This window comes from Aquarana catesbeiana, linkage group LG01 (assembly GCF_042186555.1).
Source record: "Aquarana catesbeiana isolate 2022-GZ linkage group LG01, ASM4218655v1, whole genome shotgun sequence".
Lineage (NCBI taxonomy): Eukaryota > Metazoa > Chordata > Amphibia > Anura > Ranidae > Aquarana > Aquarana catesbeiana.
The window spans coordinates 810300538-810316418 of NC_133324.1; the positions used below are offsets into that span (position 1 = coordinate 810300538).

A 15881-nucleotide genomic window follows, 5' to 3' on the forward strand; every position below is an offset into this window, starting at 1 on the left:
TTCCACAGCGTGATGCTTTCCCTTTAGCGGAAGCTTTATATTTAAGATGTCACAGTTATGTATTGTTACTACTTTTTATGTTATGTGAATATTTAATTTCCAAGGAGCACAGACTGCCATGTCCTTCTAATATAAATATAAATAAATATATATATATATATATATATATATATATATATATATATATATATATATATCTGCATCTAAAAATATTCCAAAGATAATATACAATTACAGTTGTTATACCTGGAATTGACTGCTCGGGACTTCCGGCTTCCTGACAATTGTGTTTTGACCTTGTATGAAAACAGTCGTGTGACTTTGATTTAGCGTCTTTGACCTTGGGGTCTCTGCGAATGGGTCTGGATGATGCAAGAAATTCTCTGTAGACTATAGAGGTCTGATGTTTCACATGGAGTTTGGTTCTCTTTATTGAAACACAAAAAAAAAAAAAAGGAAAGCAGGGGTCATAGCTGCTAGTGTGCTCCATAGTATAAAATGAAAAATGCGGACCTGAACGTGTTTTCCTTTGATTGGCAGTTTTCATACGGGGCATATACATATTTCTTCTTTAGCCTGGCAGTGTGACTTCCTTTTGCTTCCATTTCCTTTCCTTCCTATGCCTGCAGTTCTTGGTTTACAACATTTCTTTCTCATAGAGGACTCTGGATGCATAGAAAATATGTATTTATTTATTACAGGTATTTATATGGCACCGACAATTTTACACAGCACTTTTATGTATGTTGTACATTTACATCAGTCCCCTGCCTTCAAGGAACTATCAATCTAAGGTCCCTATCTCATACAGTGGGGAAAATAATTATTTGTTACCCTGCAGATTTTGTAAATTTACACCTATTGACCATTATCATAGGTGTATTTTAAATGATAGAGACAGAATATCAACCAAAAATCCAGAAAAAAACACATGATACAAATTGAGTTGCAGTTCAGTGAGTAAAATAAGTATTTGATTCCCAAGCAAAACATGACTAATGCCGCGTACACACGGCCGGACTTGCCTTGCCAACGGGCTAAACTCCGTCTGCATTTCCGACGGAAAGATTTAGAACATTTCCTATATCTGAGTCCGTCGGAAATGCCGACAGAAAAAGTCCGGATTATCCGACCGAAAGCTCCCATCGGACTTTTTTTGTCGGGAAGTCCGGCCGTGTGTACGCGGTATTAGTGCTTGGTGGAGAAACCCTTGTTGGCAAGCACAGAGGTAAGACGTTTCTTATAGTTGGTGTCCAGGTTTGCACACATCTCAGGAGGGATTTTGGTCCACTCTTCTTTACAGATCTTCTCTACATCCTTAAGGTTTCTTGGCTGTCGTTTGCCAAGTTGAAGTTTCAGCTCCCTCCATAAATTTTCTATAGAATTAAAGGAGTTATAAAGATAGAAGGTTTTTTTTATCTTAATGCATTCTATGCATTAAGATAAAAAGCCTTCTGTGTGCAGCAGCACCCCTAATGCCGCGTACACATGGGCGGACTTTCCGATGGACTAGGTCCGGCGGACTTTCGAATGAACAGACTTGCCTACACACGATCAACCAAAGTCGGACGGATTCGTACGTGATGACGTACGACAGGACTAAAACAAGGAAGTTGATAGCCAGTAGCCAATAGCTGCCCTAGCATCGTTTTTTGTCCGTCGGACTAGCATACAGATGAGCGGACTTTTCGACCGGACTCGAGTCCGTCGGAAAGATTTGAAACATGTTTTATTTCTAGGTCCGTCTGACTTTTGGGAAAAAAAAGTCCGCTGGAGCCCACACACGGTCGAATTGTCCGACGGAGTCTAGTCCGCTGGACCTAATGCATCAAAGTCCGTTCCTGTGTACGCGGCATATCACTTACCTGAGGTCCCTTTCTGTCTGGCGATGTCCACGAATGCCTCAGCCATCCAGATTTTCCTTCATGATTGGCTGAGACACAGCAGCGGCGCCATTAGTTCCCGCTGCTGTCATTCAGTCAGCTAGCCAATCAGAGGGGAGAGGGGGTGGGGCCGGGTCGGAGCTTCATGAATGGACACAGGAAACCGTGACTCTGCTCCGGTGCCCCCAGAGCAAGCTGCTTGCTCGGGGGGCACTGAACCGGAGGGAGGGGCCAGGAGCACAGAAGAGGGACCCGAGAAGAGAAGGATCTGGGCTGCAACACAGCAGGTAAGTATAACATGTTTGTTATTTTTATAGGAAAAAAAAGCGACTTTATAATCAGACTGGCTAGGCCACTCCATGATCTTAATGTGCTTCTTCTTGAGCCACTCTTTTGTTGCCTTGGCGGTATGTTTTGGGTCATTTTCATGCTGGAAGACCCATCCACGACCCATCTTCAGTGTTCTGGATGAAGAAAGAAGGCTCTCATCCAAGATTTTACAATACATGGCCCCATCCATTGGGCCCTCAATGCGGATAAGTTGCCTGTACCTTTAGCAGAGAAACCGCCCCAAAGCATAATGGTTTCCACCTCCGTGCCTAACTGTAGGGATGGTGTTCTTATGCCACGTACACACAGTCTGACTTTTCAGCTACAAAAGTCCGACAGACTTTCGACAGACTTTCGACGGACTTTTGGCAGACTTTCTAACGACCGGACTTGCCTACACACGATCACACCAAAGTCCGACGGATTCGTGATGACGTACACCGGACTAAAATAAGAAAGCTGATAGCCAGTAGCCAGTAGCTGCCCTAGCGTGGGTTTTTGTCCGTCGGACTAGCATACAGACGAGCGGTTTTCTGGGTCCGGCAGAGTTACGACGTAAAGATTTGAAGCATGTTCCAAATCTAAAGTCCGTCAAATTTGCGACTGGAAAAGTCAGCTGAAGGTCCGGTGAAGCCCACACACGATCGGATTGTCCGCCGGATTTGGTCCGTCGGCGTCCGTCGGACAAGTCCGGTCGAAAAGTCCGATGTGTGTACGCGGCATTAGAGTTATAGTCAGCATTTTTCTTCTTCCAAATATGGCAAGTCGAGTTAATGCCAAAGAGCTCAATTGTGTTCTCATCTGACCACAGCACTTTCTCCCAATCCTTCTCTGAATCATTTAGATGTTTATTGGCAAACTTGAGACGGGCCTGTATATGTGCCTTTTTGAGGAGGGGGACAGGCGGGATTTCAATCCACGGTGGCGTATTGTGTTTGTTTGGTGACTGTGGTCCCAACTGCCTTGAGATCATTCAGAAGCTCCTCCTGTGTAGTTCTGGGCTGATTCCTCACTTTTCTCGTGATCATCCCTACCCCATGAGGCAAAATGTTACATGAAGCTCCAGACCGGGGGCAATTGATGGTTATCTTGTATTTCTTCCATTTGCCAATAATCGCTCCAACAGTTGTCTCCTTCTCACCAAGCTTCTTGCTGATGGCCTTGTTGTAGCCCATTCCAGCCTTGTGCAGGTCTACAATGTTGTCCCTGACATCCTTTGACAGCTCTTTGGTCTTGTCCATGATGGTGAAGTTTGAATGGAAGGAAGAGATTTTGTGGACAGGTGCCTTTTATACACATAACGAGTTGTCGTTAGGAGCACCGACTTAAATTGACAGGACTAATCTGTGTACTACATGAGCACACACTGTAGCCAGTCTGTGGGAGACAAAATTATTGTTGGTTGGTAGGGGATCAAATACTTATTTTACTCATTGAACTGCAACTCAGTTTATAACATTTGTATTGTGTTTTTTTCTGAATTCTTGGTTGGTATCCTGTCTCTATCTTTTAAAATACACCCATGATAAAAAATATAGACCCTTAATTTCTCTGTAAACTGGCAAACTTACAAAATCTGCAAGGGATCAGATAATTATTTTCGCCACTGTATGCATACATGCATGCACACACATACTAGGTCTGGTTTGGATAGGAGCAAATGAACCTACCAGCATGTATTTGGAGTGTGTGAGGAAACTGGAATACCTGGAGGTTGGGATGCCAATGGATTAGTCTAGTGCAGATGGATAGATTGGGTGAAGAATTACTCATAACCGCTCAGTAACCACTTTCTGCTGCAGTGTAGGACCTAACACTGGTAATTAGCTTAGAAAAAAAAATCCAGTCTTCACCCTTCTCCAATTACACCTCTATTCATTCAGCCACAACTTTTTAGCAACCACTTTTAATATTAATCTTTTCCTAAATTGCTACCGACACTGTTACATAGTTTTTGTTACATAGTTGTCATAAAATTTTACTTTCCCCAACTAGGGATTACATGCTACAGTATAAAATGGTATATGAGGAAATAGTAAGTTAAAAGTAATTTTGTTCATAATAAATCACACAGTATGTTACGCAAATCAGAAACTATGGTATGTATTATTTTAAAACATTCATATTTACTCCGTCAAGGGATGCAGCTTATAAATGTACTTGTCAAGTGTTTTTAGCATATTGTGACCCACGCCTAGGGGTACTGGATAAACTCTGCCCTTTGTAAAGGGTACGCACTTTAGCCAAGGCTGTACTTTTCTGGACTGTAGTGCTAAACAACAGCAATGTACTAAATCCTGATTTGATCAGTAGGTGGCAATGTAATGATAATAACTTACTGCTTGCCATCATACCCTCTACACTCCTCTCCAGCACATACTGCCTGCTGCCACACCTTCTACATTCTTCTCCATCACCTACTGCCAGCCATCATAGCCTGTACACTCTTCAGCACATACTATCTACTATCATACCCTCAAGACTGCGTTTAAGCACATATCACCCTCTGTCATACCTTTTACATTCCTCTCCAGCACATACTGCCTGCCGTCATACCCTCTACACTCTCTTCTCCCGCACATACTACCTGCTGTCATACCCTCTACACTCTTCTCCCGCACATACTACCTGCCGTCATACCCTCTACACTCTTCTTCAGCACATACTGCCTGCTGTCATACCCTCTACACTCTTCTCCCGCACATACTACCTGCTGTCATACCCTCTACACTCTTCTCCCGCACATACTACCTGCCGTCATACCCTCTACACTCTTCTCCCGCACATACTACCTGCCATCATACCCTCTACACTCTTCTTCAGCACATACTACCTGCCGTCATACCCTCTACACTCTTCTCCCGCACGTACTACCTGCCGTCATACCCTCTACACTCTTCTCCCGCACTTACTACCTGCCGTCATACCCTCTACACTCTTCTCCCGCACATACTACCTGCCATCATACCCTCTACACTCTTCTTCAGCACATACTGCCTGCCGTCATACCCTCTACACTCTTCTTCAGCACATACTACCTGCCATCATACCCTCTACACTCTTCTCCCGCACATACTACCTGCCGTCATACCCTCTACACTCTTCTTCGCACATACTACCTGCCGTCATACCCTCTACACTCTTCTTCAGCACATACTACCTGCCGTCATACCCTCTACACTCTTCTCCCGTACATACCACCTGCCGTCATACCCTCTACACTCTTCTCCACACATACTACCTGCCGTCATACCCTCTACACTCTTCTCCCGCACATACCACCTGCCGTCATACCCTCTACACTCTTCTCTGCACATACTACCTGCCGTCATACCCTCTACACTCTTCTTCAGCACATACTGCCTGCCGTCATACCCTCTACACTCTTCTCCCGCACATACTACCTGCCATCATACCCGCTACACTCTTCTTCAGCACATACTACCTGCCGTCATACCCTCTACACTCTTCTTCAGCACATACTACCTGCCGTCATACCCTCTACACTCTTCTCCCGCACATACCACCTGCCGTCATACCCTCTACACTCTTCTCCGCACATACTACCTGCCATCATACCATCTACACTCTTCTTCAGCACATACTACCTGCCGTCATACCCTCTACACTCTTCTCCCGCACATACCACCTGCCGTCATACCCTCTACACTCTTCTCCCGCACATACCACCTGCCGTCATACCCTCTACACTCTTCTCCGCACATACTACCTGCCGTCATACCCTCTACACTCTTCTTCAGCACATACTACCTGCCGTCATACCCTCTACACTCTTCTTCAGCACATACTACCTGCCGTCATACCCTCTACACTCTTCTTCAGCATATACTACCTGCCGTCATACCCTCTACACTCTTCTTCAGCACATACTACCTACCGTCATACCCTCTACACTCTTCTCCCACACATACTACCTGCCGTTATACCCTCTACACTCTTCTCCCGCACATACTACCTGTCGTCATACCCTCTACACTCTTCTTCAGCACATACTACCTGCCGTCATACCCTCTACACTCTTCTCCCACACATACTACCTGCCGTCATACCCTCTACACTCTTCTTCAGCACATACTACCTGCCGTCATACCCTCTACACTCTTCTCCCACACATACTACCTGCCGTCATACCCTCTACACTCTTCTTCAGCACATACTACCTGCCGTCATACCCTCTACACTCTTCTCCCACACATACTACCTGCCGTCATACCCTCTACACTCTTCTTCGCACATACTACCTGCCGTCATACCCTCTACACTCTTCTCCGCACATACTACCTGCCGTCATACCCTCTACACTCTTCTTCAGCACATACTGCCTGCCGTCATACCCTCTACACTCTTCTTCAGCACATACTACCTGCCGTCATACCCTCTACACTCTTCTTCAGCACATACTGCCTGCCGTCATACCCTCTACACTCTTCTTCATATACTACCTGCCGTAATACCCTCTACACTCTTCTCCCACACATACACTCTTCTCCCGCACATACTACCTGCCGTCATACCGTCTACACTCTTCTTCAGCACATACTGCCTGCCGTCATACCCTCTACACTCTTCTTCAGCACATACTACCTGCCATCATACCCTCTACACTCTTCTCCCGCACATACTGCCTGCCATCATGCCCTCTACACTCTTCTTCATATACTACCTGCCGTCATACCCTCTACACTCTTCTTCAGCACATACTACCTGCCGTCATACCCTCTACACTCTTCTCCCACACATACTACCTGCCGTCATACCCTCTACACTCTTCTCCCGCACATACTACCTGCCGTCATACCCTCTACACTCTTCTTCAGCACATACTACCTGCCGTCATACCCTGTACACTCTTCTCCCACACATACTACCTGCCGTCATACCCTCTACACTCTTCTTCACATACTACCTGCCGTCATACCCTCTACACTCTTCTTCATATACTACCTGCCGTCATACCCTCTACACTCTTCTCCCACACATACACTCTTCTCCCGCACATACTACCTGCCGTCATACCGTCTACACTCTTCTTCAGCACATACTGCCTGCCGTCATACCCTCTACACTCTTCTTCAGCACATACTACCTGCTGTCATACCCTCTACACTCTTCTTCAGCACATACTACCTGCCGTCATACCCTCTACACTCTTCTTCAGCAAATACTACCTGCCGCCATGTATTTATGTAACTACACACATAAAAACAAGGTTTATTGGTAAACACATAAGCATGTTTTTATTGCATTTCTTTTGATGACCAGCAGTGGGAAAACGGAAAAATTGCCATTTGTAAGACAATGTGTTTTTTTTCTTTATACTCGTAATTCTCTATAAATTCCCATTAGTATATCCTTGTTTCATAGAAATCCGGATAAAGACAAATTGTAATGCTATTTATTTTAAGTCGGTCTTGTGGATAGTCAGCGTCAAAGCATTTTTTATTGTAACTTGTCCTAGAACAAGGTGACCACACAGCAGGAGGGAATTCCTGCCATTTCCATTTATCCTAAATATCTTTCTGATGTCGGCTTTTCACAGCGTGATGCTTTCCGTTTGGATACATTGTGCAGAGGCTTTACGTTTAATACGTTAGTTATATATTGTCACTTTTTTCATGTTTTTGTCCGTGTTTTCAATTCTTGGTAAACCTTTTAGGAGTGTTCCAGATCTAATGTTGTTCTAAAAATATTACTTAGTCTTACAAGGAGACATCCGCATTCGGACCTATTTAAAAATGACTGGGCAGAGACATGAAGACATATAGTAGATTACTACTATAGCCTGGTTCTTGTACTTTTGCTAGCTTATACACTGGTCTCTGATTTCTGTTTAGTTAACCTGTAGGACAGCAGAATCTGAAAGCTTGTATTATGTATCAGTTTAAAGGTAATCTTAAATCTGGTTGGCAGCCACATAGTTTTACAATGTTTCCTTTGTATAAATTGGTTCATCAGGAATGAAGATTAACCAAGTTGGAAGTTGTAGGTACAATAGGTGGAGTAGTTTTTTTTTTTTCAGTAAATGGGGAAAGACCCCTTTACATATTCGCTAGAAAAGGGGGCTGCATGTGGATGGTTAGTGGCACTTGAAATCTCACCCAAATCCCATATTTCCTCCTGTTACAATTGAGATGCAAAAGGGCTTAGTTCCCTTTGGCATCAAACACATTTTTGGGGAGGAAGATCCTATGTGTATAGGTTAGGTTCTAAAGTGGATATGCTCAATAAATTGTAGCGCTAAAGAACACATGTGTCATAAGAACAGAATGTCACTGTAATCATAGACTGGTGTCCCAATAGTGACGTATAGGCAAAGAAAACATGATAATCCGCAATGGATAAATGAACGGTATAACAGTCCCTTCTGCTTCCCAAATCTCAGTTCAGATGTCATCAAACTCATGAAAGGATGGGGTACGCTTACCGGAACTGTTGGATTCTACTGCCATAAGCATAGAATCAATCGAGCTGTGTGCCACCCTGGGCAAGAGAGTGTAGTGGTTGAAGGCAGATGGAGCCTCTATGAGGCCTGGATGTCACCTCTGGATACACGGGAAATGGATCAAAACCTGGTTCCAAGGTTGAAGATGTTTTCTCAATTCCCAAAAGTATATGGAAAAGAAAAGGGATGCCTCCACATGGTGTAAATCCGGGTAATTTATTTACTAAAAAAACGCTATACATAAAAGTGATCACAGATATAAAAAAAGGCAGTGTACAGGGTATAAAACCCGCCCTACGCGTTTCGATCAACAGACCATCAACAGGGGCATCTAAAGTGGATGCCTTTTTAAAAGCTCACTAAGACAGCAAGCAAAGGTAAGAGGCCCCAAAGGTGGAAAGAAGACTGATGCTCGTGGAAGGCAAATGTAGAATATCAGGTGCAGGGAGCTATTAATATAGCAAGAGGTTCACACATTTTCTGCTGTCCCTAGATAGAAAGAGACATATATTTTTATATGCTTATTAAGAAATAAAATATTTATAATGTAAAAAAGTGGACTGAATGCAGCAAATCAACCAATATTGGCTACTAGAAATGAGATCAGGTGTGTTTGGGATCTTAGTCCCAACCCACTTGCCCGATCCCACCAGGAACCAGACAGTGTACACAGCACAGGCAGTGAGACATTTCCCAGTCCGCAGCTGCACAGACTGGGAAATGTCTCACTGCCTGTGATTAGCGCTGTGCTGTGTTGGCTTCCTGGCGGGATCGGGCAGGTGGGATGGGACTAGGATCCAGAACACGTCTGAGCCTGTCTCTATTGGCTACCTGATTTGGTCCAATTTAGGCTGGATGTTGACTCGCATGGTTGGGTTTTCCCATCTTCAGTATATTTGTGTGTTTATCTGGTTAGACACAACTGATTATAGCTAAACCTAAACTTAAATTCTGTATACACTCCAAGCAGATACAAAAATAAGCACCAGTGAATGCATGTACTTATTTACAATTTTCAATTTTGTATGTACGTGTACGTGTACGTGTGTGTGTGTGTGTGTGTGTGTGTGTATATATTGTCAGGACTAATCTGTGTAGCACATGAGCACATACTGTAGCCAGTCTGTGGGATCCAGAATTATTGTTGGTTGGTTACTTATTTTACTCACTGAACTGCAACTCAATTTATAACATTTTGTATTTTTTATGGATTTTTAGTTGATATTCTGTCTCTATCATTTAAAGTACACCTATAATAAAACATTTTAAGCCCTTCATTTCTTTGTACAGTATCTCTACAGTATCTCACAAAAGTGAGTACACCCCTCACATTTGTGTAAATATTTTATTCTATCTTTTCATGTGACAACACTGAAGAAATGACACTTTGCTACAATGTAAAGTAGTGAGTGTACAGCTTGTATAACAGTGTAAATTTGCTGCCCCCTCAAAATAACTCAACACACAGCCATTAATGTCAAGTGAAAATTAACAAACTGGACCCAAAGTGTAAATATTTTATGTGGCCACCATTATTTTCCAGCACTGCCTTAACCCTCTTGGGCATGGAGTTCACTGGAGCTTCACAGGTTTCCACTGGAGTCCTCTTCCACTCCTCCATGACGACATCATGGAGCTGGTGGATGTTAGAGACCTTGCGCTTCTCCTCCACCTTCCGTTCAGGCATGCCCCACAGATGCTCAATAGGGTCTTAGTCTGGAGACATGCTTGGCCAGTCCATCACCTTTATCCTCAGCTTCTTTAGCGAAGCAGTGGTCGTCTTGGAGGTGTGTTTGGGGTCGTTATGTTGGAATACTGCCCTGCGGCCCAGTCTCCGAAGGGAGGGGGTCATGCTCTGCTTCAGTATGTCACAGTACATGTTGACATTCATAGTTCCCTCAATAAACTGTAGCTCCCCAGTGCCAGCAGCACTCATACAGCCCCAAATCATGACACTCCCACCACCATGCTTGACTGTAGGCAAGACACACTTGTCTTTGTACTCCTCACCTGGTTGCCGCCACACACGCTTGACACCATCTGAACCAAATAAGTTTATCTTGGTCTCATCAGACCATAGGACATGGTTCCAGTAATCCATGTCCTTAGTCTGTTTGTCTTTAGCAAACTGTTTGCAAGCTTTCTTCTGCATCATCTTTAGAAGAGGCTTCCTTCTGGGACCACAGCCATGCAGCCCAATTTGATGCAGTGTGCGGCGTATGGTCTGAGCACTGACAGGCTGACCCTCCACCCATTCAACCTCTGCAGCAATGCTGGCAGCACATAAATGTCTATTTCCCAAAGACAACCTCTGGATATGATGCTGAGAACATGCACACAACTTCTTTGGTCGACCATGGCGAGGCCTGTTCTGAGTGGAACCTGTCCTGTTAAACCGCTGTATTGTCTTGGCCACCGTGCTGCCGCTCAGTTTCAGGGTCTTGGCAATCTTCTTATAGCCTAGGCCATCTTTATCTAGAGCAACAATTCTTTTTTTTCAGATTCTCAGAGAGTTCTTTACCATGAGGTGCCATGTTGAACTTCCAGTGACCAGTATGAGAGAGTGAGAGCGATAACACCAAATTTAACACATCTGCTCCCCATTCACACCTGAGACCTTGTAACACTAATGAGTCACATGACACCGGGTAGGGAAAATGGCTAATTGGGCCCAATTTGGACATTTTCACTTAAGGGTGTACTCACTTTTATTGCCAGAGGTTTAGACATTAATGGCTGTGTGTTGAGATATAATATATATTTACATATATATATATATATATATATATATATATTTACATTTTTATATTTTTTTGTATTCCCTGTTCAGCAGCACTTGGAGACTAGCAGCTAAAGGAACAGCATTAGGAGGCAATCAGGTGTGGTCTCAACATGCCAACAGAAGGAGAGAGCAGAGAGGTGACCCCATCAGTCAGTTGCTATTTATTCATTTTACAATAGCATGCTGGAGACAGGAAGGTGATCAATCTGTGTTGTTGCACTGCAGTAGAGTAAAGTCAGGTCACCAGGCTGGCTGTGTTTGTCAGAATCTCAGAACTGGATGGACATTACACACAAAACAGCTCATATATATATATATATATATATATATATATATATATATATATATATATTTTTTTTTTTTATCTGTGTCTTTAGAGTAGCTGTATAATTGGAAGAGTGCTTGAATACATTATCTTCCAAGGCTGGACATTCCTAGGAGGGATATATCACACCTAGAGCTTTTTGTAAAGATACCAGGTTTTTACACAGCATTTGTTTTACTTCTTCTAAATTGTTGCAATTGCAGTATGTGAACTTCGATCGCCATCTATGGGTGAATTCCTGTGGGGTCTTGAATCATCTGGGTGGTTAAAGCACATCAAGACCATACTGGATGCCGGCATCTTCATTGCCAAGGTAATGTGCATCTCATTTTCATAAATTAGGTGGCTTAAAATGCATTGTCCCCGGATTCAATTTGATATCTTAATTCTACGTCCAGTCCAGACTGCACTTCTTTTACAGATTTCACCATTTTTCAAGCTCTAATCAAGGGTGCCCTTTTGGAACCACTGAAGCGTTTGCTCTTTTTGAGTGTGATGATATAAAAAAAAAATTAAAAAAAACTGATTTGAACACTGTAGCATGGACTGGAGCACTTGTCAAGATTGAAGGAAAAATGGATGGGGAAAAATCCCATCAAATTCTTGAGGAAATTCTGATGCCCTCTGCCAGAAAGTTGTCAATGGGAAGAAGTTTTATCTTTCAACATGACAATGACCCAAAGCACACAGCAAAAATGACCACACAGTGGTTGAAGGTGAAAAAGGTGACTTGGAGCCCAGATGCTGCAGCACCACAGAAGGTTTTTCACCTTAATGCATACAATGCATTAAGGTGAAAAACCATGAGGGTTTACAACCCCTTTAAACCCCATTGAAAATCTGTAAAATGACTTGAAGACTGCAGTCCACAAACAGTCACTATCAAATTTTACTGAACTTGAGCAGTTCTGCAAAGAAGAGTGGGCAAATATTGCAAAGTCTGGATGTGCAAAGATAGTAGAGACATATCCCAACAGACTATAGGCTGTAATTAAAGCAAGGTAGTTCAACAAAATACTGACATAAGGGGGTGATCCTTTTTCCAACTCAAATTTTTGAATTCATTTTTTATTTTTTTTTACATGTTGTGTGTTATACCCTTTATTTCGATGTTCTAAGTTGCACTGGTAAGTACAGCTGGATAAAACAAAAAATGTGTCTTTCCTTCATTTCAGGCTGCAAGGCAACAAAATGCCATTATTTTAAAGTGGCGTGATTCTTTTGTGTAACCATCGTATATGTTAGACCATGTTATTTATCAGTCGTTTTTTTTTTTTTTTGTAGGCAGTAGCTGAAGAAGGGACTAGTGTCCTTGTCCATTGTTCTGATGGGTGGGACCGCACGTCTCAGGTTTGCTCAGTGGCAAGTCTACTACTTGACCCATACTACAGAACAATGAAAGGCTTTATGGTAAGAGATGCAGTGCAGTTGTGCTATATGTGCATAGTTATGTTGTGAATAATCAATTGCTTATTCTCAGATATATTCTAATGCAATTATTTGTCTTACTTGTCTTCAGGTATTGATTGAGAAAGATTGGATTTCGTTTGGTCATAAATTTAATCACAGGTAATATTAGAGAAAGTATTATGTAGACATGGTTATGTTTGTTTATTCATCTACAGGCCTAGCCTGCGCTCTTCTTTGCCTCTCTTTCATCTCTGAAAGCAAACGTAGAGGTCTATTTATGAAACATTCGTTGGACAAATGTAAAATACGTTTGTGCATGCTGCACCAATTTTAGCTGTGAATTCTCAAATTATTACTATTATTATTATAATAATAATAATAATACAGGATTTATATAGCACCCACAGTTGGCGCAGTGCTTTACAATATACAGGGAGACAATTCAATACAAGAGGGTTAGGAGGGCCCTGCTTCTGAGAGCTTACAATCTAATAATCCCTATGATTGCTGGCTCCATCTATTAGCCAAAAAGCAGTATATTTTCTCATTGAGTTATTTAAAAACATACACAGTATGCACAAATGTGTGTGACATTCGGCAAACAAATGTTTTAAAAGTAGACCCCATAGATAGGAGGAGACACCATAGAGAGGGGGCACTGCTGAAAGCAAAGACAGCTAGAGAGCTTGAACTCCAGGCAAGTAAAGTAATTCAGTAAAACAACAAAAAAGTGTGGCGCTGAACAATGTCATATAAAACTGTAAATAAGTCAAATAGATGGTAAGAAGGATCAATTATATCTGTTTAGAGCATGAAGTAAAGTAATTCAGAATGTGCCACGGTGCTGAATTCCAGGCCACACATTATAACTTTTGGCTCTTACTAGGGACCAGTAGAGGTAAAGGAACTGAAAGAATCAGTTTGCTGTGGAGATCTCTGGGCAGACATGCTTTGTCACAAAGAGTCATCCCCTGCTGGGGGTGTGGAGATGGGGGGGGGGGGACACAGAGAATTGCACAAGAGAACATGAGCTTTAGAGAGGAGGTGGACCTAAGGGAGCTAAGAGGTGATGGCTCAATGGAAGCCACCTTCAATCCCTAGGAGTTACATTTCTTTGTGGAAGGTATTATGATTACCAGGGCTACACTTTTCATTAGGCTTGAGATGATTTTTCCACAGACCCAGATTACTAGAAAAAAGGCTTCTGCATGAAAAATAGAGATTCTGGGCAGGTAAACCCCTGTATGCATTTAAAGGTATAGTATGTTTTACACCACTAGAACTTTTATGTGCAATGTGTACAGTATGTTCTGATAATCATAGCAAGACTCCATAGGCCTGTTGTATAAGAACTGTTAAACAAATGACTGTTTCTATGACTGCTCAATATTTTTACAACCTTCACTGCTTGCATTGTACATTTGCCAGCTTGCTATGTTAAACTTTGTGTAAGTTTTCTAGCACAGAAATGTTAAAGAAAAGCTCTCCATAAATCTCCAAACATTTAGCACATCAATAACACATTTAGTGAAAGTTTAAAAAGAAGTACCAAATGGTGTATCTTTATGTTTCTTGGGTCTTTCCTGTTATTCTATACAGGTATTTGTGCATTCAAAGAAGGCCAGCTCCAGAGGGAACCCTGTGGGAATGCTATCTTGTAGTTTGGTGGTTTGCCCCCCACAATGATCAGCATCCCTTGTGCTGATAGCTATATAGACTGAGGTTTGGCTTGTCCCAGAACATCATCTAGCTACCAGTGGGTAGTGTTAGGTGGGTATCAGGAGATCATGACACACTCAGCAGTCCCCTAACTGTACCTAGAAGACCTAGGGCAGTGGTGGCGAACCTTGGCACCTCAGATGTTTTGAAACTACATTTTCCATGATGCTCTTGCACTCTGCAGTGTGGATGAGCATCATGGGAAATGTAGTTCCTAAACATCTGGGGTGCCAAGGTTCGCCATCACTGACCTAGGGACACTGTCTGGAGTTCAAAACACAGTGGCCAGGGAGGAGATACATTAATGGCAGTCTTTTATAGTAGCTTTTTAGTTGTGTCATGTAGAGGGTTACTAAATTGGGTTGTCATGAAGGAGGTGCAAGGAGACAATAATAATACTTGATACAGGAAACGCATTCACACACTTGTTTCTACCCAGATTCTGATCGCTAATCTAAAAGTACATACAGCTTGTATGTTGCCTGGTAAAAAATGTGTAGTTGATGTTCTGTTTTTTTTTTTTTTTTTTTATGTATCAGATATGGACATTTAGACGGAGACCCAAAGGAAGTATCCCCAGTGATTGACCAGTTTGTAGAGTGTGTCTGGCAGCTTATGGAACAATTTCCATGTGCATTTGAGTTTAATGAGAGGTTTCTCGTCCATATTCAGCATCATATATACTCCTGCCAGTATGGAAACTTCCTGTGCAATTGCCAGAGAGAGAGGAAAGAACAGAGGTGAGGGAAAACAAACATGGCTTCATACTGTGTATCTATTTGGGCAGAGTGATGTGAGAGCTATACATTACATACCCTTCTCTGTACTTTTCTGGGTTAATTAAATCACTGTATTGTTGTCCCTGCACCCATCTGTCATCGAAAGGGAATCTGTATTAAGAAATATGCAAGCTGCCTTTGCTGAGTTTGCTTTGAAAACCGTTTTCTGGCCGTAGTATTCTCTGGGACA

General features: G+C 42.6%; 1 protein-coding gene across 1 annotated transcript in view; it reads left to right on the plus strand.

Moving 5' to 3' along the window:
* Positions 1-15881, plus strand: part of MTMR7 (myotubularin related protein 7) — a 102499-nt gene that overhangs the window by 52664 nt on the left and 33954 nt on the right. The window contains exons 8-11 of the mRNA XM_073608090.1: positions 11987-12096; positions 13068-13193; positions 13303-13352; positions 15452-15652. Coding sequence (XP_073464191.1) covers positions 11987-12096; positions 13068-13193; positions 13303-13352; positions 15452-15652 — 487 coding nt within the window. The remainder of the gene's footprint in view (positions 1-11986; positions 12097-13067; positions 13194-13302; positions 13353-15451; positions 15653-15881) is intronic.